This window comes from Pempheris klunzingeri, chromosome 14 (genome assembly GCF_042242105.1).
Source record: "Pempheris klunzingeri isolate RE-2024b chromosome 14, fPemKlu1.hap1, whole genome shotgun sequence".
Taxonomy (NCBI): Eukaryota; Metazoa; Chordata; class Actinopteri; order Acropomatiformes; family Pempheridae; genus Pempheris; species Pempheris klunzingeri.
Genome location: NC_092025.1, coordinates 21505345 through 21519589, shown reverse-complemented (window position 1 = coordinate 21519589; position 14245 = coordinate 21505345). Strand labels below are relative to the sequence as shown.

Sequence of the window (14245 nt, the reverse complement as noted above, 5' to 3'; positions counted from 1 at the left end):
GACTTGTCTTGTTGAAGTCTTAAACTAAATGTTACTTTCTTCATCACAAAATGTCATGAATCACATCAAACAAAACTTCAGCTGTGGGGAAATGGTGCACAGTTATGACATAAACATATAACATTAATATAAAATTCAAGAATAAGACATTCCTTATATGTCTTATAAGATTGCTACTCTCTATATATTCATTTCTTCACATTATTATTCATATTGCTACTCTCTTTATAAGCAAACAAGGTCAGACTCTTTGTGCGATTGCTTGTCTTTTTGTGGTTTCCTACAAACCATTACTGACTATTTCAATCATTAATTCAATCTAAAAAGAGCTTTTGGGCAGAGTTGCACCACCCCCAGTGATCAGAATGAGGTTTGTCAATGCTCACAACCATAATTATGCCTACATTTTTCTGTCTGTTATAAGATAAGATACACTTTGATATCCCCAACAGGAATTTTGTTCCACATGAGATCATGCATACTGCATATAAAACAGAAACCATTAACATGGCTTCCATACACATACAAAACAGGCTTTCTGTGCATATAAAGGGCAACACATAAACACATACTGACAGTGGCAACATATTACACATTACACTCATGACCAACATCTACATTACATGTCAGTGTTAAGAGGCTTAATGCACATGGGCAGGACTGAACGTATGTAACGCTTCAGCCTGCTCTGGGGAGCCCTGAATCTTTTAAAGGAAGGTGAGAGCTGGAACTGTGGATGGAAAACATGAGTTGGATCAGACATTATTTCCTGAGCCTTTCCGATAATTGACTGCTCATAAATTGCTTACTTTAAACCCCCCATCATTTTCATAGCAGTCTGTACCAGACGAGCTGTAATGCCACATCCTATAATACTCTCTAATATTACATGGTGAAATATTAACATGAACTTCTCCTCAACTGCATAGACCCTAAGTCTACGTAAAAATAGATGTGCTGTTTAAGTCTAGAGCGGAGACTCACAACATGGACCCTCCAGCTGAGTGCAGTATCTTTATGAATCCTTCACGTTCAACATGAGGTGGTTAGAGTTGAACCGCTGCACAAACCTCTCTAACTGCTGTCATTATTACCAAAATTATCAGTATCATCCTGAAAAATGTTTAAAAATCATAGTGGTACAATAACTTCAACAGCTCTACAACAAAAGATTAGATTTACAGTTCATAATCAGAGGATTTTGGCAGTATTGGGGTATTGATTGATGCAAGTTTGTTTAGAGAGCCCTTTAGAATTAAAATAAACAAAGTTGATTGACACATTATATAATTAGAGGAGAAAACTTCCCCACAAACAGGACATATGACACACAAGAGTGATTTATCTGCTGCTAACTTGCTGGAAGGAGGCCATCTGAAAAGGTCTGGTTCTGAAAACTGCAGTGCGTCCTGGGAGTTTCTTTTTTGGCCCAACATACTACAACAGCGTGCTGGCGATGGCTCAGTCAGGATGAGTTTAGTAAAACTCACTGTGCTCCATAAACTCAGCATTAAAGAGTGAATCTCCAGCTGGAAAACATTGAAGTCAGTCAGTAGGCCCATTTATATATATCTAATAGAGGCTCATATGTCTATAAACATCCTCTTCTTCACAGTTGACTCACTGGTGTCGTTACATCGATCTTTTCTTCAGCTGCTGGATGGTGCATCATCAGGATTTCACCTTTTCACCCCATCCTTAGGCACTATGAGCATCATCAGAGCCCTGCTAGCATTTACGCACAAGTTCATGTGATTAATCCCACACCTTGCTCAGAAGTGATCACACCCCCGGTTGATGAACAATTCTGTTCCTAAGCAACTGATCCTCTCTGTGTGGGGTTTGCATGTCCTCTGTGTGTCTGCGTGGGATTCCTCCAAGCTCTTCATTTTCCTCCCACAACCCACAGACATGCAGCTCGGTCGGAGCAAACTCTTAAAAATTACCCCTACAAGTAAATGTGAGTGTGAGTGGGTGGTCTGATGGATGGGTGCAAGGGTATGAGTGTGTGCGAAAGGCTCCGTCCCTCAGTGATGGCGACAAATATGGAAATAAATGGTGTCGTGATGATGAACACTCAAAGGTCTCATGTAGCATTTTCTTATTGTACCAATCAGTTTTCATGCATCTGTGCATCAGGGTTAATAGTTTTTAAACTCCACCTCCCTAAAAAGTCTCTCAGAGGATTTATCTGAAATTTCATGCTAATTCTGCAGATATTGATATTTCTTGCTAGCAAAGATTTGGGCTAACGGTGGCATTGGTGGAAAGGTCGGGGTCACCGGTGTAATTAATTGTCTTGTGTCAGGAACACGTGTCTTTGTCCTCTTTGGCTGTAGATCCTCTCTGGACCATAGAAATAAAAAGAATATTCATCACATCACTTTTGTTCTTCTGCTTCTTCTGCTATAATGATAACAGTTCCTGTTCATGTAGCTCAACGGCAGTAACTAGACGCTATTTTCATAGTAACAAAGTCTTGTTTTATGCAAATGAATGAAAATAAATGAATAAAACTAAAATCAATACATATTGTACAGCTGGTTCTTATTATTTATAGGGTAATTTTGTTATTGTTTCATGATTACTTTACCCATACTTACACTTTTTGTGCCCATAATTGTCACAGTCTTATGTATCTTCCCTTGTGTTTCTGTGTGTGTATGTTTTTCCCTCTACTTCTGTGTGTGTGTGTGTGTGTGTGTGTGTGTGTGTGTGTGTGTGTGTGTGTGTGCTCCCATCCTGCCACTCACATACCTGGATCCAGCTCACCTGCCTTCCATCAGCTCAGCACCTCTCCAGCATCTCTACCCCGGCTCTTCTCCCACTCGCTGTCAGGTCGTTGTCTTAGCTACAGCGGTAGTCACGCTTCATTCCTCTACTGCTGTGTGTTCCTCGTCTGGTTTCCTAGCCTGTCACTATCTGTCTTCCTTTGTGCCGCAGGATCATCCTTCATCTTCCTGCCTACCTGCCGACCCTCGCTCCTCTGCCCTCTGCCCTCTGACAGCCCTCTTACCTCTCCACTCCTCTTTGTCTCTGCCAGACCTTCAATAAACCTCACCTGACCTCCCGTGTCTGTGTCCTGCACTTATATCCGTCCAGAGCAATTTGACCATATGTGGACCCAGCAGGCACAGACCAGTCCTGTGAAGCCAACCAAGCTCACCCTCCCCCCAGCAGCCCAGACTAAAAGCTACCCTCCCGCACCTCCTTTGGACTCAGTCCTCAACCCTGCTTGCCTTTCGTTTTCTTTGCATGACTTTGGAGTGACAAAAGCGTTTTTTATGAGGAGCCAGATGACACTGAGGCCCTCATTTTTCCTTCAGCTGGGACCCTGAATTTGCCCCGATGGTGGCACATTAACTGCGGCGATATGCTATACTCCTCCTCATTCTGTCCCTCTGGAGCTGCTCACTTCACCCTCTTTTGTGTCTTGGCAGCCTCCAGTCTGCATCCCAGCTTGCACACAGCTTGCAGTCCTCCAGCCCTCGGCAAGCACTTTAGCATGCGCCTTTCGAAGGGAGCTGTCAGGCCATCTTCAAGAGGACCTGTGGGACTCCCACAAGAAGACACGGTCAGCCTGCACTACAGCCTGCATCGTAGCCTGGACTCGGGTTTGTGTTGCTGCCTGTCATGAACCATCTAGCCGTCAGCCTGCCTCATCCTGCATTCCCCAAATCAGCCTGTATGTTGAATTTGGCATTAGCATGTTGCGTCGCTAATGTGGCTCCTCTTTAGAGAACTTTGAACTTGTGAGAGCTGACCAGTAAGAGCACGCTTAGTATGAGAAAAATAATTTACAGTATGTAAAACATTCAGATAGGACTCCAAAATAAAAGTAAGAAACTGAAAATGAGCATAATATCTCTCCTTTGAATAAAAAGAATACAATGCCAATGTTCTTCTGTCTCTTTGTATATTTCAACATGTCAAAAGATCTATTTATGTATAAAAATCCCTTTTCTACAGAACAAAAAAACTAATTGGTGCACACCAATGAATAATTCATGCTCTCGATTTTTGCCCTTGAATTACTTAATTTGTGCACATGACCGCAGACAGACAGAGCGTGCGTGCTTGGATAAATAGTATGAGTGGAGGAGGAGAAGGAGATGGAGGTGGAGGCAGAGGAGGAGGAGAGGAGGCTGCCTTTTTATAATTGAACCACTAATAAAATGTCTGTGCATGTCCCTGCCAACCGCCACGGCAGTCTGGCCAGTGGGACGGACAGACAGACAGACAGACGGAGCAGGCGAATGTCACCATCAGGGCCTGCTGCTATTGGAGGAGGCCAAGGAAAAGGCGGACAGGCTCGTTCTGGACGATGCCCAACTGTTCTGTCCCGTCCTGTTCCCTTTTTTAATGGTGGATGATGTGGTGACATTCCCTGTTTGTCCTGTTGTTGACATTCCTCTCTTGCTGTCGTGAGCCTGGAGGTTATTTGTGTTTGTTAAGCTGCAGAACATCCCCCCATTTCTTCCCTCTATTCCCTCTCTCCCTCCCTCTACTATCAATTATATTAACAGCAGCCTGAAGCTTCCTCCTAGCATGTTGCTCCATTTTGTGACAGGGAACCTTTCAGCTGTTACTTTATGGCTTCCTGCTACATTATTGCTCTGCACTGGTAATAGAGCTTACTCTCTATTCTACTCCAGGCTTTGCTCCACAATCCAATTTGTCTTTCCAACGTTAGACGTTTTCTGGTGACAATGAAGCATTTTTATGGCCGTGCTGATGTCATCACATTTCTGTTTGTTCCTCTTCTCCCGGGACACAGCTTACAGGAAAATGAATTACACAAAACAATGGAAAGGATGGATGTTCTGCAGTCAACTTGAGGCCAGTTTGCCCCAGCATGACTTGGCTCCTACAACTGGAGATGATCTGCCAGCGTCCTATAACAGCTATATTTTCCTGCTTTCTTCCACTTGTGTTAATTATGTATTACCACAAAGAAGCTGGTGGAGACATGTGGTAAGTCAAGTCTCCCCTTGATTGGCACACGGGCCAAGAATAGCACATCAAGCATCCCTGCACTAATCGTCAGGTCATATTCAAGCCCCTATGTATTGTATATCCACATTCAGCATGTGAATCCACTGGAGAGCCACGGCCTTAAATCATTCATTGATTTAAGTGAGCAGCTCAGGCAGAAATACATTGGACAGGCAGTACTCATGTGTGCAGCCTGGGGCTTTGAGCTTCCCTCAGGGATTGTGGGGAGCGAATGGTGTTGCACTGCTCTGTGTGTTTGGGCTGCTCAATTGAGGGCATTTTTGTACATTTGAAATATTTAGTCAGATCAGATTTGTTGGATTTTTTTCTTTTGTCACAGTAGAATGATGCTTATGGGATAGGTTCACAGATTTTCAAGTCTATCTTAAATAATAATTTGAGATAAAAATGATAACAATTATTGATTGGTGTAATCTTTCCTGTAAGACATTGGGGACAAAATGTTTTAGAGCAAAGACGTTGGTGTTTGGTGTTGGGTTAGAAACACAAAAAGGGAATTTCATACTAAAAAGACTGTAACTTCAGTGCAACAAGGACAGTAGTGAATCTCTTCAGGGTCAATTTGGACAGGGGGAACATTTGCATCATATGGGCAAGTGATTATTGTTTTAAGACATCCTTTAATATAATATGAGGCAAGGACCTTTGATAATGTACTGAGCATATAATAAAACATGAACCCCCCCTGCCCCTAATAAAGTCCTACTTCGATGTGACGTTTTTATTCTGAAGGTTTTCAGGTTTGGGGGCTTTTATTTTGAAACAAGTGTTGCTTCCGAACGGAAGTGACGGACGTGTGTCATGGCTGCGGGCCTGAATCTGAATCACTGGTCTAACTTTCGGTTTACTCTCCAAACTTGGTGATCATGGCGACGTTTTTCGGCGAGGTTTTGTCGGTGTATTCTCGGGCAGTGGAGGAAGACGAGGAGGATCTCGAAGAAAACGAAGAAGACGAACAAATCCGCAGAGAACTGGAGGAAAAGAGGTAAATAATGTGGGCCAGCTAGCATGGGAACAGTAAATCAGAAAGCATGGAAATGTCGTGGAAACATTAAGATTAACGTCTTAAAGTCACGTTAGACGGTTAAATCCAATTAATTAAAGTAGTTTCAGGACGTAAAATTGTACGTGACCCTCATTCTCTTGTGTCTAATTTCTGTTTGTAGCAGTCTGATGTAAATGTGTCAGCGGCTCCAGGTTAGCTAGCTAACATGACACATGAGATTTTGATGCTTAAACACGCCCCTTAGTGAGTAAAACTAACTAATATTAACACAAAATATCACTTACTCATTTACATAAGCTGGTGTAACCCATTACAAAACAGTTCTACGTAGATATAAAGATTTATTTTAGTTTTTATTATTGTGCAGAATTTGCCAACAATTAGCCACAAAGTCACACAATCAGAGTCCAGTTTATTAGCCAGGATCACCTGGATAAAACTAATGCAGGTGTTTATGTTATTATTATTATTAATAGGATGGATTAAATAGAAATAGATCAAATAGAAAATAGTGGAAACAGCTGTCAGAATAATGCAACATAGTTCAACAACAACACAAACTTTAACCTCTAAAATGATCATACTACAGTGGACATGAGAGCTGGACGCGCTGCATTTCAAGGAAACACAAGAAAGTCCTCATAAATCTGACAACACGTGCCTGTAAACTATATATTCATCACTTTTAAGTGATGGAAACACCTCAGTTATCGCTTGATTGCAGCGAGTTTCTCTAATGTGCTGTGTTGTGGGTGTTTGCACGTGTTGTCAAAGTGAAGAAAGTGGTGTCATAATTTGATTATGTTTCATCTAGTTGCATGTGCTGAGCTCTCGGGGGCCACAGTTAAAACAGTTTGTTTATGGCAGGTTTGTAGTATCAGACTGTTCAGTTTTAGCTGGGTGGACCTGATAAACAGCTGAGTTTAACTCTCCACAGCAGAAGCTACTACACAGTGACTGTGACCCTGGACCTTATGGGACCCAGAGGGCATTTGGCCACTTTGTGCGGCTGGTACTCCAGCTCTAATCCTGCAGCTGTCAAATAGATTTAGTGCAGCTTAAGTTCAGTATTTCCATCTGACATATAACGGAGTAGAAATACAAAGTAGCATTAGATTAAAATACCCAGTAAAATACTTACAATTACCTCAAATTTCAAGGTGCAGGTTCAGAAACATAAAAAAAGACTACTGAAATGATCAGCAGCACTCCTTCAAGGTCCTTAGTACACATCAGCAATAGCCTAGAATGGGACCTCAATGTCAACCATGTAATGCAAAAAGCCTAACAGAGACTGTACTTCCTGAGACAACTCCAAAAACTCAGAGTCAGGGTCTACTGATCCAATTTTACACAGCCATAATCCAGAGCTTCCTCTCACTATCAGGCACTGCCTGGTAGAGAAACACGTTGGAGCGCACATAAAGATAAATTGACAGAATTATTACCAAAGTTTCAATGATCAGAGACTGCAAACTCCCCACACTGGGCTCAATATATACACAACAACAGTCTCACAAGCAAACAAGATGGCAGATGACCTGCACACCATTTGTTTTGGTGTCTCTTGCAAAAGATACAGGTCACTAGGAGGCAGGTGCCTTAAGGGATAACTCCAGCATTTCTAAACCTGGAGTCTATTTTTACATCTTTTGGGTTTAAAATGACTGGTAGGTAAAAAACGTTTTGGAATTGGTCCAGTGGTTCGCCTCAGCCAGCAGCTGAGAACGAGCATCAAACAGACTGTAATGGCTGTAATGTGATCCTCAGGGACAACTGCGCCAGATCAAAGTACGACCACTAAAAGTGCTTGTTTTTGCCACTGACAAGCTCAGATTGTCACTCTAAGTGTCTGACAACATTATGGAGACAATCACTACAGAAATAGTCATTTTTGTTTAACCAGAAACTACTTTTTTATAGTGCTATTCAAACCTGCTATTGTGTGATTGTGTGACACCAAAGTCAAACAATCACACAAACAATCTAACCGATTGAGACAACAGTACACCAGCAGCCCCAGTGTAAAATTACTGTTTTTGTCAATGGAATTTGGTGGCTTCGAACCTTCGAACTGTTGTCAGACACTTAGAATAACAATCTGAGCTTGTCGGTGGCAAAAAGAAGTCCCAAAATCAATCTAAGTCTTGTAATGTTTAGTGATGTAGTGTCCCTCCTTCACTGTTCACCAGGGAGGTTCATCTGCACTGGAGCCCTGAAGTCTCCGAGTCACTGAAGTCCGGAAACAAGCTGCAGTGTTCAGACTTCATCCTCGCTGTGGGACACAACGCTTCCCGTAAGTGGCTCTCAGCAGTTACAACCCTCCTAAAAGCTACGTTACCTGTGATGAGTTTCTCTAACAGCACACCAGCCCAATATTATTTCAGATCAATGAAATTTTAATCATCTCTGAGAGGAAAGTGGAACATAATCGTCCAGCGATGTTAGCTCTGCAGTAACACAGATTACCAAGGTTATTTTCATAAAAGCTTTTAAAGATATAAACTTAGTGAAGAGAAAATAAACCTTAAACTTTAGATATTTTAATACGAATAAAGCAACTTTAACATCTGTGATTGAGTTGGTGAAGGATGTAATTAAATTGTAGAAGAAAATGAAAATGATATTTGAGCTGATGTGAACCACAGACCTTATTTTCTGCATGATTTAAAAATGCATTGAACGTTTTGGAGAAGGAATCCATCGTTCAAACGCAGTACCACCAGGTTTTAGGAGGACACACTGTAGTACTGTAAAGAGAGCTGACATCCTGACATCACACTCCTCTTGCTTCTGTACATCTTTGTGATTAATTGATTATCGAAATAGTTGCTTGTTCATCTTCTGTTGATAGAGTAATCGATAATTGTGTGTGTGTGCAGTAAATTAACTGCCAACTATGTGAATATTTTCTGTTTCTTTTTTTGTTTCTCCTCTAAAAAGCTGAATATCTTTGGGCGAAGGACAATCCAAGACATTTGAGGAAATTATCTTTGGCTTTGAGAAACACTGATCAACATTTTTCACAATTTTCTGACATTTTACAGACCAAATAATGAATCGATGAATCTAGAAAATAGTCTGTAGATTAGCCGATAATTAATATAATTGTTATACGCAGCCCTAATACTGTGTATGTATTCGACATTACACTATATGCACCTCATAGTGGATCTGTCCTCACAGGGTTCCTGTCGGTGTACGTTCTCACGGCTCCAAACTGGGGCGCCGTGGGTCATGCATCGCTGTGGAACGAGAGGAGCCGGGCTGTAACCGGGCAAACCGACGAGGAGCCGGCTTGTGTTTTCTACAGACAAAAGGACGACCCATCAGTGAGTGACACACTGAGCCAAAGAGCTGGCAGCAGCACTTCAAAATATGTCTGCTGTTTGATTAATGCCACAGAAAACAACTGAGGGTTCAACTCAGTAATCATTCTGCTGAATGACTTTGCATCCTGAGCTTCTATTTAATTTTCCTCAAGGGCTGTTTGAAGTGTTTACTCTTATGTATTAAAAGCACGTCATAATAATGGCTGTGTCCATTTCACTGTCAAACTACAAACGGGTGACAAATTAAAGGAAATATAAAGAATGCCGAGGCTTCCAATGACATTAGAAATTATTCATAGAAACAATAATATTATACGAACACACCCTCCCACTTCAAGAAGCATTTAACAACAACAGGTTGTACCTATGTACTACCACAGAGCTGAGGACAACGACTCCCTTACATTACGTCATCTGACGTGTTGTTGAAAAAAAGAGCGTTTTTAGGAGCTTTGCGAAAAACAGCCGCCCTTTATATCATGTAAAACCTATTAAATCCTGCAATTCCCTTTAAAATTGTCATTTTCAGACAAGGTTAAGTATAAATGTTAAAAAAAAAATTAACCTGTGAGTCACTCTTTAAATGACCTCATGAAACTAAGGCTATTTTGGACTCAGTTCTACTGTATCTCACGTTGTAACTGCTCCCGTCGTATCGTAATTGATCTCACACAACAACGCTTAATGCATTTCAAGAATAAAACATGAAAGCCCACTTCGGCTGCAAAAGTTGGAAAGTAGGCCATGACACACAGGATTAATGCGCTCCGGTAATCCGCCGTCTCTTGCATAAACTGTCAGAATACGGAGTTATAACCGACCAGCCTGGTGTGTGGTTGTTTTCTATCAGCCTGGTGTCGTTTACACATGATTTTAATCAAGATAAGCATGGTGAATGGTCGTGTGTGATAGCACCACGCTGCAGAGGGAGCTTCAGATTTATCACACGGCTGCTCGTACGGTGGAAAGCAGCTGTGGGAAACAGATACTATAACAATCACCTCTGCATTTATACAGAACTGATTTACTGGAGTTCCTGTTAGCACAAATTTCATTTAAATGGTGATTTAAAAGCATTTTTAGTTGGCAAAGTGTGTCTATCAAGTATTTTTCAAGCATTTTTGTCTGTATTGACAGCGGACAGTCGAGAGGTGACTGAAAATGAGGTTGTGGAGAAAGAGGGGAGTTACGTACAGCAGAGGTCCCCGACTGGGCCCCGAGGGGGATGTTGGGGTTTGAATAAAAGTGGTATAGAGCTGCAATGATTAGTCAGTCAAAAGAAACTTAATCTGCTTCTATTTTGATAATAAATTAGTGATTTAAAGTTACTAGCATTCGATCTCAGGTTCTCAAAAGTAAGCATTCACTGCTTGTCTTTGTCATCACAGGAAACAGGAAATTGGTTCAGGACTGTTGGTCAGACAAAATAAGATATCTGAAGATGTCACCTTGTGATCTAGACTTGTTTTGATGTTGTTTTCTGATGTTTTTATATAGCAAATGAATCATTTGTCAGGAATGGGTAGCAGCTGTGGTGTGATGTGTGTCTTCCTCACAAGATGAGACACTGGTTGGAGAGTGTTTAATGAATATCGTCTATTTACAAGAATATTTTTGGGCAATTTTTGCCTTTATTAGAAAGAAACAGTAAAGGTAGACAGGAAACTGGGAAGGTGTGACATACAACAGAGATCACCGTCAAACAAGTGACCAGGCGGATACATGACCTGTGCTGAAACCATGTGGCATTTCCCACAAGTCTTTAGACTCGACAGCAGAGTGACTTTTTCAGATGTAGGTCTTGGACGTCAGTCATCAATGCAGCCAGACCCACTTTGCACCAAAGTACAACACCTCATTTGAAAGAAAGTCCCACTTGTTTGTGTCGCTCTTACTCATCTCACTATTGTCAGTCCCTCCTGTCTTTGAGTCACACTTATATGTTTGAGATGCATAAATATGTCTTTAATCCACTAATGTTACATAAATGTTTCTTGCTTTTCTTTCCCTGAAGGTTTTGATATGCCAAGTGACATGCTACATTGCAGAGGACCAGCTTTTTCAGTGGACAGAAAAGGTGCGTTGACACAGAAAAAGCGTCTGGACGTCACTGTGATTAAATGATGTCATTATGTAGAGAAATGTAGGGCAGCAGCCCCTCCTCAGCCTGCAAAACAGGTAGCAGATTCACAAGCACAAACAGGTTTCATTTCTTACATTTATGAAGCAAAAGGGGCAGAATTTGGTATAAACCACGTCCATCCTGCCTTGTGTCAGAGGCTCAGGCTGCTGGTGCCAGGTTATGGTGTGGGGAATGTTTTCTCGGCCTTTATCTTTATTTCTAAGACAAGACATTATCATCTGAAGAAATATGTGCAGGATAATAAGGAACACTGGAAACAAACAAAGAACAAAACCAACAACATCCACACAAACAAATCACACAAAAGTGCAGGTGTGTATTTAGGCCCATGTAGGACAGACTATTCACACGGCTTATTAATGGGCCCCAGGTTTTGGAGAATCTGTTGATGGAGCCTTTTTTGCACATGATGACCCACTAATTGTAATTCGGTGCAATCTATATAATTCTAACATTATATAAGACATGTACAGTATTACATAAGGGGAAAACACCGGTTAAAAGACAGGTGCTAGTTTGAGATTTTTAGATCTCAGGTGTGTAGGTTACAAATGTCCCTCTTAGAACCTGCATAAGCAAGGTTTTTTTATGCTCACTATCTTTTATGAATTGAGTGCAAACACACCATCTGAAATGATCTTCAGACTAAGATCCCACTAGGGTCACACTGGTGAAACATGCAGTTATTTTCCACAGTGATCAGCTTGTTAAAGGTGACTCACTGTGTGTTTCTTTGTCTCTTGTAGGTTTTTGAGTGTCTGCAGCACAGAGAGCTGAATGTGACCGTGCTGTCAGATAGCTCCGTGGCCGAGTACAAGACAGCCGACTATCTGTGCGGCAGCTCCGCTCCCTTCCTGCGCTCCCTCCACACCGGTGCTTTCAGTGGTCAGCCGGTCTGCCGGCCCCTGGAGCAACCCAACATAGTTACTGGACTTCCAGCTGCAGGTACAAATTCCGGTGTCTCAAACTCACTTTACCTGGTGAGGCTTCTCTCTTGTCCTCTGAGACAAAAACTATAAAGGTTTCCTTTGCATTGCTTCGTATGTTTAGGCAGATAAGATGGGAAGCATTCTCATTAAACCCACTAAAACTAAAATCAGTTGTCTAGCACCCTCGACACACTCTGTGCTCGAGGTCGACGTTTCTTTCAAGTGTATAAAGAGGCGTTAAGGGGTCAAATGCACCGTGGTAAATCAGAGTGCTTCTGATTCTAGCTAATGTCTTTATGTTAATCATTTGAGCAGTTAGGTGCCCCTCTCTAAATGTTAAATGTAAAGTGGTCCATTAAGTATTAAACGTTCATTTGTACTGAGCACTGTCACAAGTTTGTTCAAAGCATTATCACAAACTTATCTTGTTTTTATATGAATTAAATGCCATAACATAAAAATCTGTTTTCTCAGTGTTCACCATGAATTTATTAACCAAAACATTGCAATTGCGTGTAAATGAAAGAGTGTATGTCGTGGTTTTGACCGACTCCTGTTAACCCTTCATGTTAACTATAAATCCAACTTTCGCAGGTTCTCTACTTTTCCCGTTAAAGTGTCCTTGAGCGAGACACCGATCCCCAAATTCACTCTGGACAAAAGCATCTGCCAGCTGAATGAAATGTGGCTCCATTAGGCTCCTCTCCACCCGCTGAGCTCATAGACTTGCATCCTGATTTGGTCATTTTGGTGCGAGTCCACTTAAAGACACTGAAAGTCCCGACTGTCTCGTTGATAACCTTGTGTTCTTCTTGTTTGTGCTGTTTCATCAGTGCTGAGCCACTGCGAGGTCCACCGCATCGCCACTGTTGTTTACCAGTGTTACAGTGATGTCATCTGCCCCGACTCTGTCACCATGGAGACCTACAAGCCTGCACTAACCAAGCTCGGCAAATCCATAAAGGTGAGCTGCTTTAGTTTTTCTATCTGAGGGGTTTTAGAAAGAGAGAGAGACATTTAAAGTTGTTGTATATGTGTTGTATATTGCTATCAAAATCATTTGCTTTGGATCAATAATGATCTCTGATGAATCTGTTGTTCGTACTGTAACTTTGCTCTTTGCTTCTTTGTATTTTTTAACTGTACACTTATTTTACGGGTGCAGTTTTGAACCTGAGCTTTTAAAGTGCTTTGCTGATTTTGTTTTTCTCATATAAGCCATTACAGGTTTCCACCACACTCTCAGCGTTTTGTATCGATCTGTGTATCTCTAATCCATATATCTATCTGAAGTCAATAAAGGATGGACATAAATGGCCAACTTCTTCCTCATTCTCAACATTTTACTCTCCTCCTCTTCTCTCCTCAGTTGGACCCGTCTCCGAGCACCGACGTCCTCCGCAAGTTTGTCAGAACCACCAACATTCAGAGTAACCTTTACATCTGAAAACAGCCATGTTGCACACAGTGCAGAGGAGTTTGATTCTATTTTCCTGTGGTAAAATATTGTCATTTTTTAATAAAAAACTTGATTAAAGAAAAGCCTTGATTGGTTTTGACTGTTGTATGGATGCATGTGTAAAGGGTCCCGTTAGATTCCAAAGAGAGAACTATAATTGGCATTTTTAGCACTTTGCTCTTCTAGTTTGTGATTTATTCATGGATCAAATACATATTTAGGGGTAAATACTGTATGCCTGCAAGATACACACCTCTAGAAAGATATAGAATATAAAGAAGCATTTTTTTAGTCAGCATACAGGCTTTATATTTTAGTGTTGTTCATGTTCCTGCTCCTGCTCCGACTGCTCTCCAGTCA

General features: G+C 41.4%; 1 protein-coding gene across 1 annotated transcript; it reads left to right on the top strand.

Moving 5' to 3' along the window:
- The first annotated feature begins 5811 nt into the window (after window positions 1-5811).
- On the top strand, window positions 5812-13968 carry psmg1 (proteasome (prosome, macropain) assembly chaperone 1). The gene is made up of 7 exons (XM_070843718.1): window positions 5812-6001; window positions 8215-8318; window positions 9209-9354; window positions 11369-11431; window positions 12244-12442; window positions 13260-13390; window positions 13796-13968. The coding sequence occupies exons 1-7, from the start codon at window positions 5883-5885 to the stop codon at window positions 13871-13873; spliced, it is 840 nt and encodes a 279-aa protein (XP_070699819.1). The 5' UTR covers window positions 5812-5882; the 3' UTR covers window positions 13874-13968.
- Window positions 13969-14245: the final 277 nt, after the last annotated feature.

What these genes read in the sequence shown, in the direction of transcription:
- psmg1 (XM_070843718.1), top strand. Translation starts at nt 5,883, where the DNA reads ATGGCGACGTTTTTCGGCGAGGTTTTGTCGGTGTATTCTCGGGCAGTG. An exon ending in GACAAAAGGACGACCCATCA is followed by an intron (nt 9,355 to 11,368) that starts GTGAGTGACACA and finishes CTTTCCCTGAAG; the next exon opens with GTTTTGATATGCCAAGTGAC. An exon ending in TTTTTCAGTGGACAGAAAAG is followed by an intron (nt 11,432 to 12,243) that starts GTGCGTTGACAC and finishes TGTCTCTTGTAG; the next exon opens with GTTTTTGAGTGTCTGCAGCA.